The sequence below is a fragment of the Theobroma cacao genome, chromosome 1 (genome assembly GCF_053813885.1).
Source record: "Theobroma cacao isolate CCN51 chromosome 1, ASM5381388v1, whole genome shotgun sequence".
In the NCBI taxonomy this organism is placed as follows: Eukaryota; Viridiplantae; Streptophyta; class Magnoliopsida; order Malvales; family Malvaceae; genus Theobroma; species Theobroma cacao.
This window is the reverse complement of record NC_142639.1, coordinates 4,979,549-4,999,729: the sequence shown is the minus strand read 5'-3', so window position 1 is coordinate 4,999,729 and position 20,181 is coordinate 4,979,549. Positions and strand designations below refer to the sequence as shown.

The window sequence follows — 20,181 nt, the reverse complement described above, 5'->3', positions numbered from 1 at the left end:
TCAAAAACGACGGCCCATTGTCATTTATCGAGAATACATAAAACAATCAATCTAAGAATTAACAACACTAAACTAGATTAGATTGGCAGATAATAGATAGACGTTCTAAGCCACAATAGCGTGGCCGAGCACATTTTGTCCAAGAAAAACACATTTAAACAGAATATACCCAGACATGAAGTTTGTCCATGAACAGATATTAGACAGACACCCACCGCCACCATACCCCATTCATCACAATCACATTAAACCTACCACTACCATCAATCCTATCTTTTTATCTACCTACCAAAAGAACATAAAATAGAAAACAAAAAACACAACCTTTCCTAAAAGCCAACAAGAATTTCTTCTTCCTAACTGAGATCATCAAACTTAAGCACGCTCGCCCCTGATCCTACGAGCCAGTTGGATGTCCTTGGGCATGATTGTGACACGCTTGGCATGGATGGCGCACAGGTTGGTGTCTTCGAAAAGCCCCACAAGGTATGCCTCTGCAGCTTCCTGGAGAGCCAGAACAGCATGGCTCTGGAAACGCAGATCAGTCTGAAAACAAATTCCCAGCGGACACAAGTCAATCAACTACCAATAATAGAATATCAATTGGCAAAGGAAATGATACAAGAAACACCCTTCTCTACCTTGAAGTCCTGGGCAATTTCACGGACAAGCCTCTGGAATGGCAATTTCCTGATAAGGAGCTCAGTACTCTTCTGGTACTTACGAATTTCACTGTTCAAACAAAATATAAGATAAACATCATTAAACCCATACTGAAACAATCTTACAAGAAAACAAGGATGTAAAATATAATGTAAAAAAAGACTAACCGCAGGGCAACAGTTCCAGGACGGTAGCGATGGGGCTTCTTCACACCACCGGTGGTTGGGGCGGACTTACGGGCAGCCTTATAGGCAACAGAGACAGATCGCAAGTTAATAACAAGACAAGAAACATTAAATTGGGTTAAATTATGATGTTTAAAAAAGAATTAAAAAAAGAAGTTACCTTGGTAGCTAGTTGCTTCCTAGGAGCCTTTCCTCCAGTTGACTTACGAGCAGTTTGCTTAGTACGGGCCATCTCTGTAAAGAAAGGGGAATATTTTCAAACGGTTTAGAAAACTTCTTATCTACATTTGCTCATCAACCAAAACAAAACAACGACATGTCAGATCTCGGTTCTTTATTAATCCCGTCTACACATTAACCCCAATTATTCGTAGCAGTCACACAACAAGCCCTAATTTTCGAAGTCAGCAATCTCTAAACCCTAAAACTCATCAAATTCAGAATTGAAAGACCAAAATATCTAACACAGAACTTTAACAACAAAACACACCTAAAGAAATTCAAAAATCTCCAGAAACTCAACCAAGTCCAAATTCAAACCATTTCCACCTAACCGTAAAACCCTTCCGATTTCCAAATTGAATTAACACTAATTAAAGAAACATAAAGCGAAATTAAAGAAAGAAACAAACCTACGAACCCTAAAATTTTAGAAAAGAAATACAATTGTTATTCGACAAAAAAAAAATAAAGAAGAGAAAAGAGAGAGCAGGGAACAAACCTCAAGATTGTTGGGCACTCTTTTTTTTTTTTTCTTCTCTCTTCGTTGCTGGTACTCTCAGGGAGAACGAAGTTAAAAGTTTGACCGCAGAAGCGGTTAAGAGATATTTATAGAAGGTAGGATGGACTAATTAAAGTGAATCGGACGGATAAGATTCACTATCCGTGTGTTTCTTCTGTACGATATCTGACGGTGAAAAGTGTCACAAGTTGTGTTTTCTCAGCCGCAATGGACGGTTTTGATTAGACTAGAGGGGTAAAGACACGGATCGTCTTGGTTGAGTGCTCGATTCTTATTGGTTGATGGGAAACGCTTTTTGGGCTCCGGTATTGGGGTCAGGAAAGTTAACAAAGACGTTTTGTTTAAAAGTTATTTTCGCTATTTTTATTTTCTAAAATGTGAAAATAAATAATTTATAAATAACTGAAAAAAGAAATTGATCACAAAAAGCTGAAACTTAATATAGCAAAAGTTATCAATAAATTTTCTATAAATTTAACATTTTTTTAGTAAAAGATATATTTTCTATTCCCTAATTTTAGCAAAATTATATAGTGCTATTAAAAGTGGACATTTTTTTCTGGGCCCAAATAAATGAATAAGACGACGTCGTGGTTGCAATTTTTGGCCATGTTTCATGACAATTGCTTCGGCCCAAATAAAATTAAGCAGTCTCTGTTCTGGATTTCAGTTTTGATCCACTATAAGCCCAAAATAGAGCAATCAAAAAGATGGAAATTGCAACGTTCAACCAGCCTAGAACTTACCCTGCCATTAGCATGTGATCGAGAAGGGTGATGAGCCTTTTCAAAATTTAAATGTTCTTAAAAGCAAGAGGTTGTCCAAATAAAGGGTTACTTCACCCTCACAAATAGGGACTTTCTTGTGCAATGAGTTCCATTCCTATCGATTGAAAATATTAATCCATGTATGAACCAGAGAACGATGAACAACGCAGCCGAGCAAACACACACACCACTTCATAAAAAAGGTATTAAGTATATCATGAGATGAAAGAGGAGGAAAAATGTGGAGAAGAAGAAAAAGGATGTGAATGCCGATGGGAGACTTGTGATTGATCTTTAAAATGATTCTGAAGAAGAGGCAAGGAAAGGGAAAGGGCATATGCAAAACCTTCTGGTTCGCATTCCTCCGAGCCTCTTGGAAGGAGAAAAAAGAGGATGAAGATGATAGTGGTTCTTGCCTTACAAAAGGAAAAAATCATTATCATCTACAACAGAACCATTTATCATCTTCATCCTCAGTAGGCGTGGTTTTGGTAAAGGTCGCTTGCACCTTCATCAGAACTGTCATCATCTTCGTACTCACAAGATAAATGATGCAACTTCATTTTTCTCTGTCAAAGGGGCTGGGAAGAATGTGAGCTAGAAGGTTTTGCCACATTTCCTGTACCTGTCCCTGCCTCGCGTTCAGAATCTTTTTCAAGATCAATCTCAACTTTCCCACCATCATTCTCCTCCTTTTTCTTCTTCTCTTTCATTTCATGATATTCCTTAAGTAATTGAGCTTCTCTCTTTCAGCATAATTGTTTTTTATGCAAACATTTGTCAGGAGCTACATCATGTAACATGGAGCCAAAATTGGTATTCATCAAGAACATCAAATCCAAATGCTTGCAAAGGCTTCTTCGAGGGCCCTCCTCTTGCTCAACTCTATACTCCACCCTCCCGCTCGTCCACCTCTTTCTGCTCGAAGCTTCATCATTTCCTCATCATCCAGAGCATAACCATGCATGTCCAGCCCACCTGCAAGTGGCACAGGTTGTGGAGCCATGCCTGTTGGTCGTGGCTGCCCTCCAGGAACCGTAGGTGCATATTGACCTTGGGCACCAGCAACAAACCCTGCTTGAGAGCTCTGGCTTAAGGCCTGTTTCGAAAAACCAAACAATCAGTTTAAAACATGTTGCATGTATGATGGCAGAAACAATAGAATGAAAGAAATTTAAAAAGTCTATCTGTCAAAATATCCATTATTCTTACTAATGAGAGCAGCAGAAGAAGAATTGTTGCAGAAACATGGAAGCTAAGAAGTATTTACTCAAAAAATACAGCACCCATAAACCATTTAAGCAACTTGAAGTGAACCAAATATATTAAAGTTGCCCCAAATCTCGATTACAAACTGAAAGACAATTAATCAAAATGGAGTACACATTATTTAGAGAAAAAAAAAAAGAAATAAAGAAGGAAATATAGTTATAAGTCCTGGAAATAATGCAAATTAGAGTAAGCTGAAAATGTTCAAATCAAAACTAGCAGAAGGTTAACCGATGTCAAAAACATGAATACTAAGGTTTGACAAAATAAACTACCACACTGGCATATTTTCTCTTCTTTGTAGTAATGTGAAACAAAATTAAATGAATAAGTTTAGAATTTAAAAAAACAAAACCCAGAAAACAGTAAAGTCCACCATCATCATCTATCTAAAATGTCACAATATTTGAACTGGCTACTAATCATTTTTCCAGAAGCAAGTAGCAACAAAAATGACGTTAATTGATTAACTAAAACAACTTTAAATATTGAGACTAATCCAAGGCATTGTTCTAACAACATAAGGCCAACTGCCGATGCATGCTTTATAGTTGAGAACAGAAATTCAACAAGATAACTGACTGAAAATTAGCAACGATAATTAATAAAATTCTCTCACCCCATCAGCATCAGCCTGTATGGGAAGTCCCTTGCTTGCTGCCATAGCTGCAGCTAAATCTTCAGCCTGTTGGATCAAAACAGCTGACATTAGGAAATCATCAAAAAAAAGTTAATGATACTACTATAAACCTCAATCACCCTGGGTAAAACCAGAGAGAGAGAAGAAAGAAAAGAGTTCTTCAGATTTACCTTCCGAGCTTGATTGATCATTATCTGCTCAGCATTTTCTACCTGATACTTACTAATTTTTTCTTCAATAGCTTGAACATCTATTCCTTCAATCAAATTAAAAACTGCCCAAAAACCCCAAATTAACATTTTTAGCTAGAAAACCCAAATAGTTGGGGATAAGGAATCTGCACAACTTACTCATATCTTCCACTTCTTCCAAATAATTATTGTATTCTCTCAGGGATGGAAAATCATCTTCTCTTTTATTGAATCTATATATATATAAAAAAAAAGGGGTTGATTTTTTGCATCATTAATGCTGAAAAGCAATAGACAGACAAACAGACAGCAGAGAGAGAGAGAGAGTTACATGCTGTTTATTCTTCTACGGATTTGCATCTCCCTGTTGTGAGGATTGGAACTAGCAACCACCATGGCTTTCGAGTTTTGGGTTTCTTTTTTTTTTTTTTTTATCTTTCTTTCTTTTGCTAGATTAGGAGATTGGGATTTGCAAAACTGGTTTTGAGTGATAAGCTATCGGTGGGATCGGAGCTCTTCTAAACTGCAACCATTCTCCAGTTCCTGAAAACCCTAAAATTGAAACAAAGCAAGGAAATGGTAAAACTGACAGAGCAGAGCGAAATGGGATTAGAGTAGCTTGTTTGAAGTTTTAACAGATTGATATTAGGGATTCCTTTGCTTAAGCACGTGTTACCATTTTCTTTTCTTTTTTTTTTGGCATAACAATTAAAAGTAAATTCTTTGAAGAGTTAAACAAAAGAATACAAAAGTATAAAAATAAATTTTTAGACCTAAATTTTAAAAAGTTATTTATTTTTCAATTACTACTAAACATTAAAATAACCTTAATTTATCAAACTGCTAATCTTCAAAATTAAAGTTTTTTTTTTTGTTCACACACAAGTCTTGTACAAACATAGTATATTCTTTTAAGAGAAGAGGATCTACTTACACAATTGTAAAATTAATTTTGTAATTGATTATAAATGAGAAGATACTTTATAAAATCCATGGTATTTTATTTGATTAATTATTTTATTATTATTTTTAAGTCTCTATATTTTGTCTCTTCGAATTATAAGTATATTATTTTATTAATTTATTTATTATATTTGAAACACTTGTAATGAAGGGAATTATGCTTAGGTGTTCAAGCAATTTGAGGAATTTTAAAAAAAAAAATTTTGAGGAATTTTCAAGGTTTGCAAAGGCATGGAAATGTCGTTCCTAAACACCTTTTCTCCCATATTCTTGTTGTCCCCTTTCCCTTTTCATAAAATTGATATTATGTGATATTTAATGTCAAAAAGTAGAAAATTAGAAAAAAGAAAATCATAATATATAAAAAATTTAAAAGTATTAAGTATTAAAAAAAAGATGGCATCATTTTAAGCCATTCAAAAAAGAAAAATAGACAAACTAAATAGGAAAAAAAAAGTAATAAATAAAGTGGATGAAAGTGCCTATCACAAGGCTAATTCCCCCCACCTTTCGAGTACACGATATATTTTGTTTGGCACATATTCTTTTCATTGCTAATTAAATATTTGTCTTTTTTTTTTTAAGTTATCTCAAAATAATATTTATTTTTCAAATTAAAAAATGCATCATTATCTCTTCAATAAAATTAAATAGAAGCTTTTAATTTTATGACAGTTGAAAAGTACAAATTATTAAAGTTAAATAAAGAACAAAATATTCCATTTTTTAGATTTTATGTCATTTGAAAATTAAACATTCAATTTGAGAACCCCCCCCCAAAAAAAAAAAATTGGTATTCACAAAGTCTGGAATCAGGTTGGTTTCATATGGTATTATTAGATTTGCTTTCATTGATTGTAAAGAAAATACAAGTCCAACTATTAAATGTATTACAATTACAAGTGTTGAAACCATTCCTCGATTACGAATATTCAATTTACATTCTAGCTCTTCATCAACTTCCTTTTTTTTTTTTTTTTTTTTTTTGAGAATACAAGTAAATCAAACTGACCAAAAGGGGGAAGAAAAAAAAAATTAATCCCACTAACCTACCTCATTTCTCTTTTACAAAGTTAACAAAAAAGAAAAAGACAAAAAAATACTAATCAGAAAAGGCTCGTAACATGCATGACAGCAATTACCTTGTACACCAATGGGCTCCTAAAGACTACCCAGCTATGTTCATACACACCTTGCAAGTTGTCAGACCCCATCTTAACGAAGTAGCAAACCAGCATCCGTAAACATTAGCAAACCAGCGTCTGCACACATGTCGATACACCAACAAGGTCGTGCATAGGCAACTAAAGAAGCTGAAGCAAGCATGCTCGAACAAATACCCTCGACAATGCCGGCTTGAGCCCACTTAGCAATCATATATCCTTTAAGTGCCCAGAAAGGCCAACTGGTGGTGAACTTCCAGGAGCTACTGTGCCATTAAATTAAATCTATATGAAACCAAACTTCCTACCAGAAAGCCACAACGTTATATCACAGACTTCATCAACTTCTGGTCCCATTTACATGTTGTCAAAGTGGAAGCAGTCAGCAACTTTCAGGTGATCTGCAAGATGGCTGACAGCAGACTGCACAACATTGGACTTGGGAGAGAGAGAATTAGGAAGTTGTGGTAGGCAAACGGGCAGATATTGATCACTCCCTTCTGGAGGGCAGAAGGCAGAGAGCACAGCTCGACAGAATATGAATCTGAAGAAAAGTCACAAGATCAAGCCATTAATATGTTCATCTAAGCAACCAAATTGTACAAGACCAGACTCAGATGATGGCACACCTATATATTCTAAAGCCCTAGCAGCATCTCCCAACCACTGCCACTCGGTAATAGTGAGTAATGGCAACCCAAACCAGGGTCAACAAGTATGTTGGGGTGTCATAAGAGAAAACGCAAAAAGCTTTCTCTCTATCCTATGATATCATTAAATAGATTTTTTGTCCCAGCATGCCCCCACTAAACCATATGAAGTGAAATTGATTTGTATACTTACACAAAATTACTGAGATAAAGATGAAAAGATAAAATACCTAACAATAAGCCGCCTTAGAAAAGGATCAGATAAAACCTGCGCCCAAACCAGATCCAGGCTAGGTGATTTGCAGAGAATGACTTCCCACTTGGAGAAAGCAGTAGACAGTATGTTTTCAGCACTAGTGAGAACTTCCTAAAAGTAGAAAAGTATAAACAAGTGAAAGTAAGACCAACTGGCACGGATTGAATCAGAGAATGTATTATTAAAAAACTCAAAAATATTTTGAAATCAACTTACCACATCACTATCAGACAAGGAGAAGCCAACCATTTGGCAAAATGCTTGTAAAGGAGAAGTCAAGAAAAAGGAAAATTGACTTCCATTCTGAATAATATCAGCACTAGATGGGTCCTTGAACATTGGTCTTAGTGGCGAAAGTAGTAGGGCAGCTTTCTCTCCCCTTTCTGCACCATGTAAGACCTGAAATTCATATTTTATGATGTAAGCAACTTTATGGATGAACCAGAATTCAGATGAAAGCAAGACGACATACTGCAAAGCCTACCATCACAAATAGTACAAACACAGTTAACTACTTCCATGAAGCTATTTGCATGTTAGCAGACCCCACACCTCTTCCAAAAAGAGTAGAAGAACCTAACACCCAGCACTAAACAAACATGTTCATAGAGGTTTAATTCTCAGAAGAGGCTGTTGTAATTTTTGTTTTATTTCTTTTTATGTTTTCATCTCAGATGGATTATTGAAAGAGCATATTACATGTAGGAACCTACCTGTAGCAGAATAAATGAAACCTTCGAATCAAGTAGCAGAATAAATGAAGCCTATCCATCGAAATTTCATACAAGGGTAAAATTCATCTGTTCTGTTCACTTACTACATATCATTATCATCTCCGAAAGCAATCAAAAGGGGGCTTTATTTGCACATTGCAACAAGAGCCATCTAGTCATGATTGCAGACCAGCTTAGAGGTTTCAAATATCCTCTCAATCCTTCAAATTGCATTTTACCTCTTTTTAATCATACTCTGGGTAAATATCATTTCTTCTGTTGAGTTGACTACCCATCATTTTCATCCCCAAAAGGCATCGCAATGAATTTAACGTTATTGGCAAGTTGCAGTAAGAGCAATCTACTTCATTATCACAGACCAATCTGGAGGTTTTATGTATCTTTTCAAATCTTCACATTGCTTTTTTCATCTTTTTAATCCAACTCCATTTCATGGATGCCAATAGGTACTCTTTTTAATCATACTCTGATTAAATATCATTTCTTCTGTTGAGTTGACTATCCATCATTTTCATCCCCAAAGGCATCGCAATGAATTTAACGTTTTTGGCAAGTTGCAGTAAGAGCAATCCACTTCATTATCACAGACCAGTCTGGAGGTTTTATGTATCTTTTCAAATCTTCACATTGCTTTTTTCATCTTTTTAATCCAACTCCATGTCATGAATGCCATAGGTAATCACATAGTAGGTATTGGAAGGAAAATAAGTGATTCAAGTTGTCATGAATGACAATATTTCCTAATACCCCACCAAAGAATACTATAACAAGACACCTTTTGCATATCGTGGCAAAATCTGGCACAAACTAAATTTATATATATCTGTGCATTTATATAGAGTAAATATACCTATCCTGACAAGGCATACACAAGTTATGACAAACCTGCCTTGAATGCATGGCTGCTGTCACTATCAATGATCAAGAAAAGTGGTCTTCGGGTGAAAGGAATTATATCACCAGGGTAGAGATTACTTGAACCTGCAAATCCCAGAGAAGCATACCCAAGATTAATTGGAACATAATGAATAAAGTTCACATTGCACATAAATTCAGGAGTTTTGGTTCACAAAACCCTGAGGATAAAAGCTAAAGATAGCATATAGTATTAAATATGGCTATAGCTACCTACCACGATTTGCTTTAGGACCTAACCACAGATAATCCTCATAAAAGTCACTAGAGCCTTTCTTGCCATTAATGTGCGATTCAGGTGTAGATTTATTCAGTTCTAGGGAATTGTGAGAAGCAAGTTTGCTTTTTGTTGTACGCCTAGACCCTCCTGAATTTTCTACCGGAGAAGCAGTAACATGACCAGGCTTCCCTGCATATTTCATGGTGTCAACAACTTACGAAGAAAAAACACATCAAATTATTTTAATAAAAAAAATTTTCTGAGATAGTAATAATGTGGAAGCAAAATTACCCGAGGCTGATAGATAAACTAGAATAATGCTCTCTGGAGGGAGCTCCTCGCAAATTGTTGCCATAGCCTGCCCAAACATTATTTGTCAAACATGATCCGTGAGGATTATATCCATGCAAAACCAAATTTTAAAAAATACATATAAGGCACAAAAGAATATATATTGAAAAGCAGCATATATATAATTTTAGCTGGCTAGCAACCAATTATTAATGACTAGAACCATCCAACCTGGTTTAAGTTTTCATTGAATTACAGATTCTTAGTCATTGATTTATGTAGAGATTATGCCTAATGCTCTACAGTATCCTTTTCCAACATAATAATAAGCCACAGAAAACACATTAATATAAAATAACAAATCTCTTGACAACTGAGGCTAATAAAGCAAATTAACAATAGGTATCAAATTTCTAAGAAACTCACATACTTTTTTCTTTTCATTTTGTTTCGTTTTATTATGTCATTGATAGCCTAAAAATGCAGTCAGATAAGCCAATTGAAATAATCTAAGAAAAGCAGCACTGGCCAAATTGCTTCCTACTAACAGAAAAATGTTACAGAAGTAAGTTCAACAAAGAGGGCTTTATAACTTACTGCTATCAAATGTGTTACAGATGGTCGATACAGGATAGCCTTCCTAGGATTTGGAGGTAAAGAAGGATCAGTCATCTCTGCAGCCAAATTCATATCTATTAGTCCAGAAGCTCCAGAATAATCGACTGCAACACCATTCTCCTTCGGTTCAGCTTGATGCTTTTGGTAAAATGATCCACTAGGCTCCCATTCCAAACATTGCAGCATTCTGTATGCATCCAGAGTAAGTTCTGCAAATTTTACCTAAAATGACAACAGAACAACATATTATGGAAATCTCAATTTGAAGTTACAGCTAACTTTGAACGATCTCAAACTCAATATCAGACCACCAAAAATAGCTTTCACCTCATTCCGATGATAACTCATCAGGATTGCTTCTCGAAACTTTAGAACCTTCTTTGCATGGAATCGAGCCACATATGGAACAGAACTTGGATGACAGTCAAACATAGCACAGTAGCGAAATGGCCTGGCACCTGTAATTGTAAAAGTTGTATCAACATTCATAAAGCGAACAATTTCTTGCACTACTAGCTTCCACTCTTTAAAATTTGTTTCCTGCAAGAAAAAAAAAAAGTCATATGCCTTGATTGGTAGCTGCTATTTTGCATAAGCTAGTAATGATGGAAGAGTCAGAATATGTTCATCTAAAATCTAAATGTCACTATAAAATGCTTCGTCATCCTCTAGCACTCAGCAGCCATCATTACTAATAGGAAATGCAGGAAATCAAACATTCACATTCATTAATTTAAACAAACATATTATAACAAATTTTCACGCCAAAGACTTTGAAGTGCAGAAAAATAATCTAACTCAACCCAAGAAATGCAAATATTTCAATTCTTACACAAAAATGAAAAACATAAGGTTTATAAGAATAGACTAAAAAATAGACCCAAAACATCACTTGAACATGATGCTATCCTCAATTTTTAGCTCATTTATTATTATGAAACAAATTTAATGATTAGTCAAATATGCGATAACTGACTTTAAATAATTGAAAAAATACAGGTATTTGTTTTTCCTTTACTTAGTTATTGCAAAGCACCATACAAGATATTAGAAAAATGAGGGGAAGACAAGGAGAAAATTGAGGATTAAAGCAAAAAAAAAGACTGCAGAACAGATCCATTCATTTATTCAAAATTTAGATATTTTATGAAAACTCAAGTTATAGAAGCTACCTAAATTGCACTTTGTATATATTTGGAGTAAGAAAAAGGATTGAATCTATTACTTGAAAATAATTTATTGGTAATAAAAAATATCCAATAATCTTCCTTCCCCAGCGTTCCCCATATCGTCATACCTCATATGCCATAGAGAAGAAATTAAAAGGGAAAAAAGTTCTTTTCATTTTCTTAACATCCCAAAAAATTGAGGAAAAAAAATTTCTCTTTTATTCTGAGATAATTAGCAATAACTTTTTAATTTCTCTTGGCAGCCAAACAAAGCCTACAAAGCTGAAAGAGCACCATGTCCAACAATAGTAAAAATAAACATATAAATTTTCAGCATCAAATTCCATACGAAAAAGAAAAGGAAATTTTTTTTACCCGGAAATTAGCCTTGCAATCATCAACAAGAGCTCTAAGCTTTTCAACAATAACTTTGACCATCTCGGTCCGGTTCAAAATCAACGAAACCAGCAAAAACCGGGCGTAAAATCTCAATTCCTTAAACCGGACACCGAGATCCCTCACTTTACACCCTTCAAAATACTTCCTCTTTAAAATCGCTTCATAAAAAATGTACGCTTCCACGAGAAACCTAGCCTCGCTCGTCCTCATGTACTGGCCGAAATACAACTGGCCGATCCGACCGGCGATCTCGCCTATCTCCCACCGGTTCAAACCGGCTTTGACAAGCTCGGTTCGGTGCTCTTGCTGGTACTTCCATAACCGCATGTAGGCTTTGAAGACTTTCTGGAAATAGTGTTGGCCTTGTGCTCGTCCGTACGACGGGAAGTCCCGGACTCTTGCGAATTTACGGTCCGCGTTCTCGACAAGAGCTCGAAAGGTCTTCGAAACAACTTCGTCCTCCTCCGCCATGTACGGAACAGGAAAATAATAGTAATTAAAAAAAAAGAATCGAGAGACGTAGCGGCGGTTAGCGAATTTTACGGACGGTGACGGTCGACATCGGCAAATGTTTCAGAGAAGTTTGGAGAGAAACAAAGAGTGGACTTTTTTGAGCTGGAGCTGTGGTTTTAAGGCGTTAGTGTAATATTCCTTTTTCTTTTTCTTTTTTGTTTCTTTTTTTTTATAATTTCTTTTCCTTTTTTTTTTTTTGGATTATTTGGGGTTTTATAAATTCAGTGATTTACAGTGGCGGCGTTGGGGTGATTGATTCACTGGTCTGGCGGTGTGACATTTCTTTCTGTGACGACGAGGAACAAAAGGCCAAAAAGAAATTTTTTTAATAAACAAATAAAAGGGAGTATAGAGTGTGTACTAGAAGTAAAATATCTAAAAGTTTCGACCGTCTGTGGATCTGATGTGGCAAAAGTAAGGAAATCCAGCGGCTTCGATTCTAGCTGCTTTTCAATCTATGTACGTACTATGGAGGTGATCAAAAAGTAATAAATTAATCACTGAAACCTTGCCTGATGATGGTTTCATACGAATCTATCCGTGAAGGGAAGAATTACCTAAATATGCACACCAGTTTTTAACTCATTGTATAATTTTTTACTTAAAAAGTAAAGTTTAAATTTTTTTTAATTATATAAAAACTTACCAAAATATAATAACAATATTAATTTCCGGAAAAAAATAACAAGGAAACGTGCAAGTGCATTGAGATCTGATTTTTCACAAACCTTTGGTAATTGTCCTGTTTCGGCTCCATTATTAAACATAATCACACAAAAAAATTATTAAATTGTATATATAGAACTAATAATTTAATTTAAGTGACAGGTCGTTTCTTGAATTCTGAGTGAGAAGCCATAGGTGGCTTCAATCACACTAGGACTAAATTAATTTTTTTTTTTTGTTCAATTCTGCTTTATGGGAATTGTCCTTGGTCGGTTTCCGTTGCCAGTGGCGGGTAAATCCAAATGGAAACAACAGGGTCATAATATTTTGGCAAAATATCATTTTGTTGACTAAAATATAAGCAATTTATCTTCTTTTTTTACATACGTAAATTCATTAAATGCTGTATATAAATAGGAAAAATTTGTAACTTGTTATAAAGTTATTAACCTTAGTATGAAATAAGTTACAACACCATTAAGGACGAAATCTAGATAAATAGGTAAAATTGGTCAATTTAGGGTGGTCCTAGAAAAATCAACCCTTAGTTTTGATGGGTAGTGACTAATAGGAAAACTCTAACCATAGAGAATTTTTTTTTCACAAAAACAAAAAAAAAAATTATCTTCCATTGGTGGTCCTATAATATATGTATATATCCATTTTGACATAAATTATGTCGAATTTGTGCATCTTGTTGCAGGGAATAGAGAGACAAAGACAAGTTGTTTTCCAAAATTCTACTTATTCCCTTTGATCAAACAAAGAAAAAAACAAAAAACAAAAGCACCTTACCAAAAATAAAATAAAATTTGCAAAAGGATTGATCATTGATGCTTGTGGCTATGAATTTATGTATTTTGGTAGAATTAAAAAGGAATGTTTTCACTTAGGACAAATTCTGCATATTTCTTTCAAATCCAATCTGGCAAGATTGCATCACAATCATGGATTCATCATTCGCGATCGTGAAGAATTCAAGTCCCCCACCTATCCCCACTGGCAAATGCAGTATTTTTTCTTTTTTTAGTTTCCATTTTCGTTTTAATTTCTTTGCATCATTTGCTTAATCATGCGAATGATTAATACCTTTTTTATTGACTCAATAATTTTGGCATTTGGTTTTGCCGAGTTCCATTAAAAAATACATTTTTCTTCAATTTAATCATTTGCATTACTGAAATTTCTTTAGTAATAATACAACTAGGCTGTTCCTCGTCGGCTGTTACTTCAATTTTTTCCTAGGTTGTAATGATTTTGGCCATTTTGGGTTTTTTTTTTTTTTTTTATCATTTTGAGTAGTGGTGGACCAAAGGGTGCAGTGTGACCATTGCAATGATTTCAAAATCAACTACATTTGGTTGATTTCTTTAATGTTATGGAGAGTAATATTAAAATTGCAACCTCCGATTAGCTACCATCATAAAATTTAGCTCAACCACCTCGTGACCCTTTGTTTATTACCTTAATTAAGACTTATGGATTTTTTTTCCTTTGAATTGTAGGTTTTTTTTTTTTGGTTAAATACGTCTCTAAAATGGGATATGTTCAACTTTAAGAACTAAGGTTTTAATGAATGAGAATTAAGAAATATATATATAAATGAAGTATCAAAACTTATGAACAATAAAGAATAAAAGATGTTATATGAAGAGTAACTAGAGAATAATTATAAAGGTAATTATACTATATAAATTAAGTTTTATATATATAATAGAGAAAATTAAAAATTTGAAGAGTCACAGTCGCTTCGCTGACGCATATATATAGTTTGAGATTCAAACAGTAAAAAATGACAAGATTGGTATTTTATATTGTAAATAAAATACTTGGATCTAAGTTAAACATGTGTTAAACAAAGTTTCAAGGATTGTTGATTTATGTCCATCAAAGTCAAAAGCCCATATTACTTCTCAATTCATTGTTTTTAATCATCATCTTCAAGTATAAGCTAATGTCCTCATGTATAAATAAAAAGGTCAATGAAAAAAATACTTATTATATTTTAGATATCTTATCTCGAATCTTATTGATACTTGATTATAAAATATTTTGATTCTACTTAATCGACTCGGATATTATAAGATATCTAATTACACAGTACTCATAATCATTTCTATTTATAAATGAAAATATTTGTATGTTTGGTATGCTCTGATTTGAATGTCTTAGAAATAAAGTTTCATTTATAGAGTTTTGGTTTTTTTTATTTGGTAAAAGAATAGCATTACAGCTTGAATCAAGCTAAAATCTGTTACAAAATTCCATCACATCCTCATTATTGAAATTACATATATGATAACACGTAAGTCTGTTTCACCTTTTACCTAAACCAAAAGTTCAATCTTTTAAAGCAAATGAGACAGGCAAATTAGGAAAATCATGAGAATTTGGACACATGGTTGGAAAAAAAAACCACTTTGCCTTTGCTAACTCACATAATCTTTTGCACTGTGTCTCAAAATCATAGCAAACTTTTAGGTTAAAAGCTTTGATGAACAAGAGACCCCAATATTATTGTTATTATTATTATAATTATAATCATGAAAGTAAGAGCTTGGAAAAATTAATATATATGGACAATTTTAAGTGAATCCAATGTGAAGAAAGTCTTTTCCAAACATGTCTCACATATAACCACTCTTTTATTATTGTTGGATGCCTTGAAAACATAGTTGTTTTCCAGGGGGTTGACCTTGACAAAAAGGCAAAAAGAGGCTAAAATGCTGAGAAGATGACAGACATGATATGTCCCATTTGCTAAATCCAAACACCCATGGTACATTGTCACTCGCAAAAACAATTATTTTACCCTTTCTTTCTTTCTTTCTATCACAATCGATGGGGAAATCCTTCCACCAAAAAACTGGTGATGACTTTGAACATTCAAAGACTGACCATTTCTTCTGATTTTTGGAAGCTACTGATCTTAAGATATTGAGAAACGATCTTGTTGGAAATAGTTTTATGGTGGTTCATGAAACAGGGGCCCCATTTCTTGTCATTACCTATCTGACTCTACTCTTCAACAAGATCTCAGAGACTTGGGTGATTTGATGTATCAATGTATTTTTTTTTTGGAAATTCAACATTATTAAATTTCCATAATTATTTTGAATTTGGTGACAATCGGGCAAAGTTGGGTTAACAAAATTTCTTTATGGCTCACCACTTCTTTAAAACGGACAGACTTGCATTAATTGTTCAATAGCTTATTGGGGGAATAAATTAATGTCCCTAATTATCAAAATCCAAAAAAAAATAGAAAAAATAAACAAAGTATCTACATATAGGTGGATATCAAATCCAATATTACAAGGAAATCATGATCTAAAATTAATCGAATATTTTGCGATGGGAGTAGTTGGAAGTTGGTGGTCTTAATTGGGTTTTCTTGCATTGCAATGAAACGCACGCCATTAAACAAAATGGCATGCATAAAGATGAAAGTTCCTCCATGTTTAGTGTGAGTTCTCATGCATGGCTTTTATTTACTTTTGCAATCTTCAATGGAAGTCCTTTTCGTTTGCTTTATTAGGTAGAAGTTTTCCCTACTTCACCAATTTTGTATCCTTTTCCTTGGACACCTTTAGAAATGCAACATATGCACCATTGTTCGGCATATAAATGCACGAAACAGTCATCTAAACATTAAAAAATTAATTCATGGATACAAAAAATTATTTTCTTTTACGTACTTTGTATTCACTCCGTCTCTCACAGTTATGAGCTTTGAAGAATCGTATAATTTCAATTCTAATCATAATTAATTACAAAAATATATAATTATATTTCAATTTATATTTACATATGATAAAAATTAGTATTATTCCATTCAAAGTGCATTTAAAAAGTAGTGATGACTTGAGTTTTTTGTTTTGAAAGAAACAACAAAAGTAAGTAATTAACAGTTGTTGGCCAGAAAGTGACTAGTATAAAATTTCTGACATTAATGCCTTAAGGAATCCAAGAGAGTGTAGTGTATAGAGTAATGTAAGCTGCTGGTAGCTCAAGTGTACCTTTTATTTCTCATCCTGGGTTAGCTGCAACTCATCGTTTACTTCTTTAATGACCAAACAACAACTTCAATCTTTTACACTTTATACAGAGTCAAAGAAATAGACAATAGGTGAAAAACTTTGACCACATGGATGGAAAAAGAATCATATAAGCGAAAAGTAAAAGAGAAATTCTGTTTACCCAATGGAAAAGCATATTTTAATATGTTTGGACAAAGAGGAAGCATATTATAAAGTAGTAGAATTCACACCTACACCAGCAGAAAGAAAATTTTGTTCCTTCACACTGAGCTAAAGAAAGTTTTAGGTTAGTTAATTTCTAATATCCAAGAAACAAAAAACACATATTAAGATTTCTTTCAAAAATAAAGTTTGTTTTTATTTTTTATAACATTTTTATTTTGTTATAATATATGCGTGTATAACAATAAAAAGTAAAAGGATCACGTTTGGTATTGTCTTTTTAACTATAAATCGTTAGTTTCTTGAACTATTTATAAAAATTAAAATAAATTTTTATTATTTTATAACATTTAATTATGTTTTTATATATTTATTTTGAACTAAATAGATTCTTATAACTAATAATTAATTAATTATTGTTAGTTAAAATGTTAATGCATATTCTTTGTCATGTAACGTTGATGTGATATATTGACATATCATAATAAATGATGACGTGATATATCAATGTAGTATAATTACATGATCATATGACATTTTCACATATCACGTTAGTGTCACGTGAAAAAAAATGATAAATAATATTTTGATTAATAACAATTAATGAACTATTAATTATAAGTATCTATTTGATTTAAAATAAAAATATAAGAGACTTTATTGGATGTAATAGAAAAAATAAAAATTTATTTAAAATTTTTTAAATAATTAAGAGAATTTCAAACATTATGTCTAAATTATTTATTATATATTCATTATCGTAAGCAAAACTCCCACTTCTACTAGAAAACCAAATTATTTTCTCTTTTAGAGAAAACAAATTTTCAATTTTTTTAAGAGAAGAAGAATTCTCTACTACTACTACTTTTTATATCTTAGAATGAATAAATGGAAGTAAAATTAGTCAAGAATTATCAAATTAATTCTCAATTAACTTAAGAGTGTGTCCTTATTTTTTATTTTAAAAAAGGAGATTTAGACTTAAATATGTTTAATACGAAAATATATGCATTTAGCACGAGTTAAATACTCATATCCTAACTTGAGATTATGTAAAAAGCCATCTTACCTGGAAGTGAGTTTTGTTTTATTATACTTTTTTATGACCTAGCAATTTAAAACCAAAGGTAACCGAACTGCCGAAGGAGGAAAATGCTTTACAAAGACGTGTGTTAAACAAGAACAAAATCACCCAATCCAAGCAATCGTTTAAACGTGACATTTCATGTGCAATTAATGAAGTGGAAGCTTCTATCAATCATGCCAAAATATGCAAATTTTGATTTCTGAAAGTCTATAATAATCTAATAATTTCCCACAATTTCTTTTTCCCAGTGATGCTACCATTAATTTGAAATTAATTTTAAATAAAAAGCGGTAGGTGCTAACCAATTAAAATTGAGGTTCAAACTTCAAACAAGAGAAGCCACGTGTGGTATGAACCAGTTAATATCACAATTGAGTATGGCTTTGGAAAGAAGAGGGTAAAGGTGAAACTTGAAAGGGGCCAAAGGGGCATCCCATGTTCACAAAAGCAAACAAAAGAGAAGAAAAACGGAAACCAATGGCCACCAAAGGAAGTGCAAGGGGCTTTGAGAATCTTCCAATAGAGAGAGGGAGAAAAGGCGGTGGGATCAAAAGCTATTGGCAAAAAGAGTAGTAGCTAATGATGATGAGAGGGGAAGGGAAGGGGCTTCGAAGTTTGACAGTTTGTGCGGGAGATGTTGTGCTTTTAAGGCCCTAATGGGATTTCAGTATTGGGTGGACCTTCCTCGTGCATTGCAGGTCAGGATGGGATCTCAAATGGGGCACTGACATTGGTTTCAGGATGTTGGAAAGCTGTCTCGACTTACAGTGCTGTCTGGATATCAGTCTACTGCTGCAATTGTAAAAGCAAGAAAAGGGCAACTCAAATATAGGCAGTCCCTCTTTCCCTTAATTACCATATGATTTATGGGGCTTAACTTAATAGTATCAAAAAAAGTTTATACAACCGTTAATTTTAAAGGGTTTAATATTTATGAACTGTCAATGTATAGTATTTCAAATATTATTATTTTATAAATAAAATAAATTTAAAAATTAAATTTTTTTTAAAAAATAAATACTCATAATTTTAACAATATTTATTTAGACAGATTTTTACATTTATAAAGTAAGGCTTTTATGGTTAAGTGATAGTACATAAATACTATACATTGATAATATGTCAAATTTTTAATCATATAAATGATTTAAGTTGATTAATTTAATCCAGAACAAGTATAAAGTTTGGATAAAAATCTTTGAATTTTGAATCGTAATAATCCTAAAAATGTAAGAAAAATAATCTACCAAAAAGCAGAAACTGCTAGTTGATACTGTTCAGATTGAGGCCCGACCCATGACTTTTACTGGACTTTTCTAAGTTGAAAGATACCAGGCTATGAATCGCAAGCAATCCAGAAGAATCTACATGGTCAGACAAGTCTACATCAAAAAAAGAATGTCCAAACTAAACCTACTATTTTTTATTCTTATTTTCGTTCATTTCTTGCTTTTCTTTTGAATTTAATTTATATATCGCATCATGACTTTTTCCTTTGGCAGGAAAAGAGAGGAAGGGCAGATAAAAAGGGGACCACAGTTTGGGCTAAGTCACCCTGTTTGACAACGCTGTAACTTTTGGATCATTTTAATTCATTAATGATTAATTACACCAATTTTTTTATTCTAAAAAAAGTGTTTCTGAGGATAATAAAATTTTCTCTAGAATGTAAATGGACTCAATAAAAAAGTTATCAATACATGGCCTAAATAATAACGAATCAAAAACTCACTTTTAAAATTTTCTCGAAGGCATTTTTATTTGATTTTAAAAAACTATATCTAAGTTGAAAAATAAGAGAGTTTTTAGAATAATTTGATTGTTAATGTTTTTAACAAGTATTTTTTTTTGAAAGACAATCACATTTTCATTAAATCA

General features: G+C 33.1%; 3 protein-coding genes across 3 annotated transcripts; all 3 read right to left on the bottom strand.

Moving 5' to 3' along the window:
• Positions 1-133: 133 nt before the first annotated feature.
• LOC18611515 (histone H3.3) lies at positions 134-1,718 on the bottom strand. Its single transcript, XM_007047804.3, has 5 exons — positions 1,570-1,718; positions 1,009-1,082; positions 831-907; positions 642-732; positions 134-546 (listed from the first exon to the last, which is right to left on the bottom strand). The coding sequence occupies exons 2-5, from the start codon at positions 1,078-1,080 to the stop codon at positions 376-378; spliced, it is 411 nt and encodes a 136-aa protein (XP_007047866.1). The 5' UTR covers positions 1,081-1,082; positions 1,570-1,718; the 3' UTR covers positions 134-375.
• Positions 1,719-2,448: 730 nt separating this feature from the next.
• LOC18611514 (cyclin-dependent kinase-activating kinase assembly factor-related / CDK-activating kinase assembly factor-like protein) lies at positions 2,449-5,104 on the bottom strand. Its single transcript, XM_007047803.3, has 5 exons — positions 4,789-5,104; positions 4,617-4,690; positions 4,437-4,540; positions 4,246-4,311; positions 2,449-3,456 (listed from the first exon to the last, which is right to left on the bottom strand). The coding sequence occupies exons 1-5, from the start codon at positions 4,851-4,853 to the stop codon at positions 3,190-3,192; spliced, it is 576 nt and encodes a 191-aa protein (XP_007047865.3). The 5' UTR covers positions 4,854-5,104; the 3' UTR covers positions 2,449-3,189.
• A 1,133-nt stretch (positions 5,105-6,237) lies between these two features.
• Positions 6,238-12,629, bottom strand: LOC18611513 (signal transducer, putative (DUF3550/UPF0682)). Its single transcript, XM_007047802.3, has 9 exons — positions 11,812-12,629; positions 10,595-10,807; positions 10,247-10,489; positions 9,650-9,716; positions 9,356-9,547; positions 9,113-9,204; positions 7,706-7,888; positions 7,464-7,600; positions 6,238-7,127 (listed from the first exon to the last, which is right to left on the bottom strand). Exons 1-9 carry the CDS (start codon positions 12,304-12,306, stop codon positions 6,941-6,943), a joined length of 1,809 nt encoding a protein of 602 aa, XP_007047864.1. The 5' UTR covers positions 12,307-12,629; the 3' UTR covers positions 6,238-6,940.
• Positions 12,630-20,181: the final 7,552 nt, after the last annotated feature.

Excerpts from the sequence above, each read along its gene's own strand:
- LOC18611515 (XM_007047804.3), bottom strand. The coding sequence starts at position 1,080 with ATGGCCCGTACTAAGCAAACTGCTCGTAAGTCAACTGGAGGAAAGGCT. Across the intron at positions 908-1,008 it reads GGAAGCAACTAGCTACCAAG|GCTGCCCGTAAGTCCGCCCC; the intron begins GTAACTTCTTTT and ends GTTGCCTATAAG. Across the intron at positions 733-830 it reads CCTGGAACTGTTGCCCTGCG|TGAAATTCGTAAGTACCAGA; the intron begins GTTAGTCTTTTT and ends TTGTTTGAACAG.
- LOC18611514 (XM_007047803.3), bottom strand. The coding sequence starts at position 4,853 with ATGGTGGTTGCTAGTTCCAATCCTCACAACAGGGAGATGCAAATCCGT. Across the intron at positions 4,691-4,788 it reads CGTAGAAGAATAAACAGCAT|ATTCAATAAAAGAGAAGATG; the intron begins GTAACTCTCTCT and ends ATATATATATAG. Across the intron at positions 4,541-4,616 it reads GGAAGAAGTGGAAGATATGA|TTTTTAATTTGATTGAAGGA; the intron begins GTAAGTTGTGCA and ends GTTTTTGGGCAG.
- LOC18611513 (XM_007047802.3), bottom strand. The coding sequence starts at position 12,306 with ATGGCGGAGGAGGACGAAGTTGTTTCGAAGACCTTTCGAGCTCTTGTC. Across the intron at positions 10,490-10,594 it reads TGAGTTATCATCGGAATGAG|GTAAAATTTGCAGAACTTAC; the intron begins GTGAAAGCTATT and ends TTGTCATTTTAG. Across the intron at positions 9,205-9,355 it reads AGGTCCTAAAGCAAATCGTG|GTTCAAGTAATCTCTACCCT; the intron begins GTAGGTAGCTAT and ends TGGGATTTGCAG.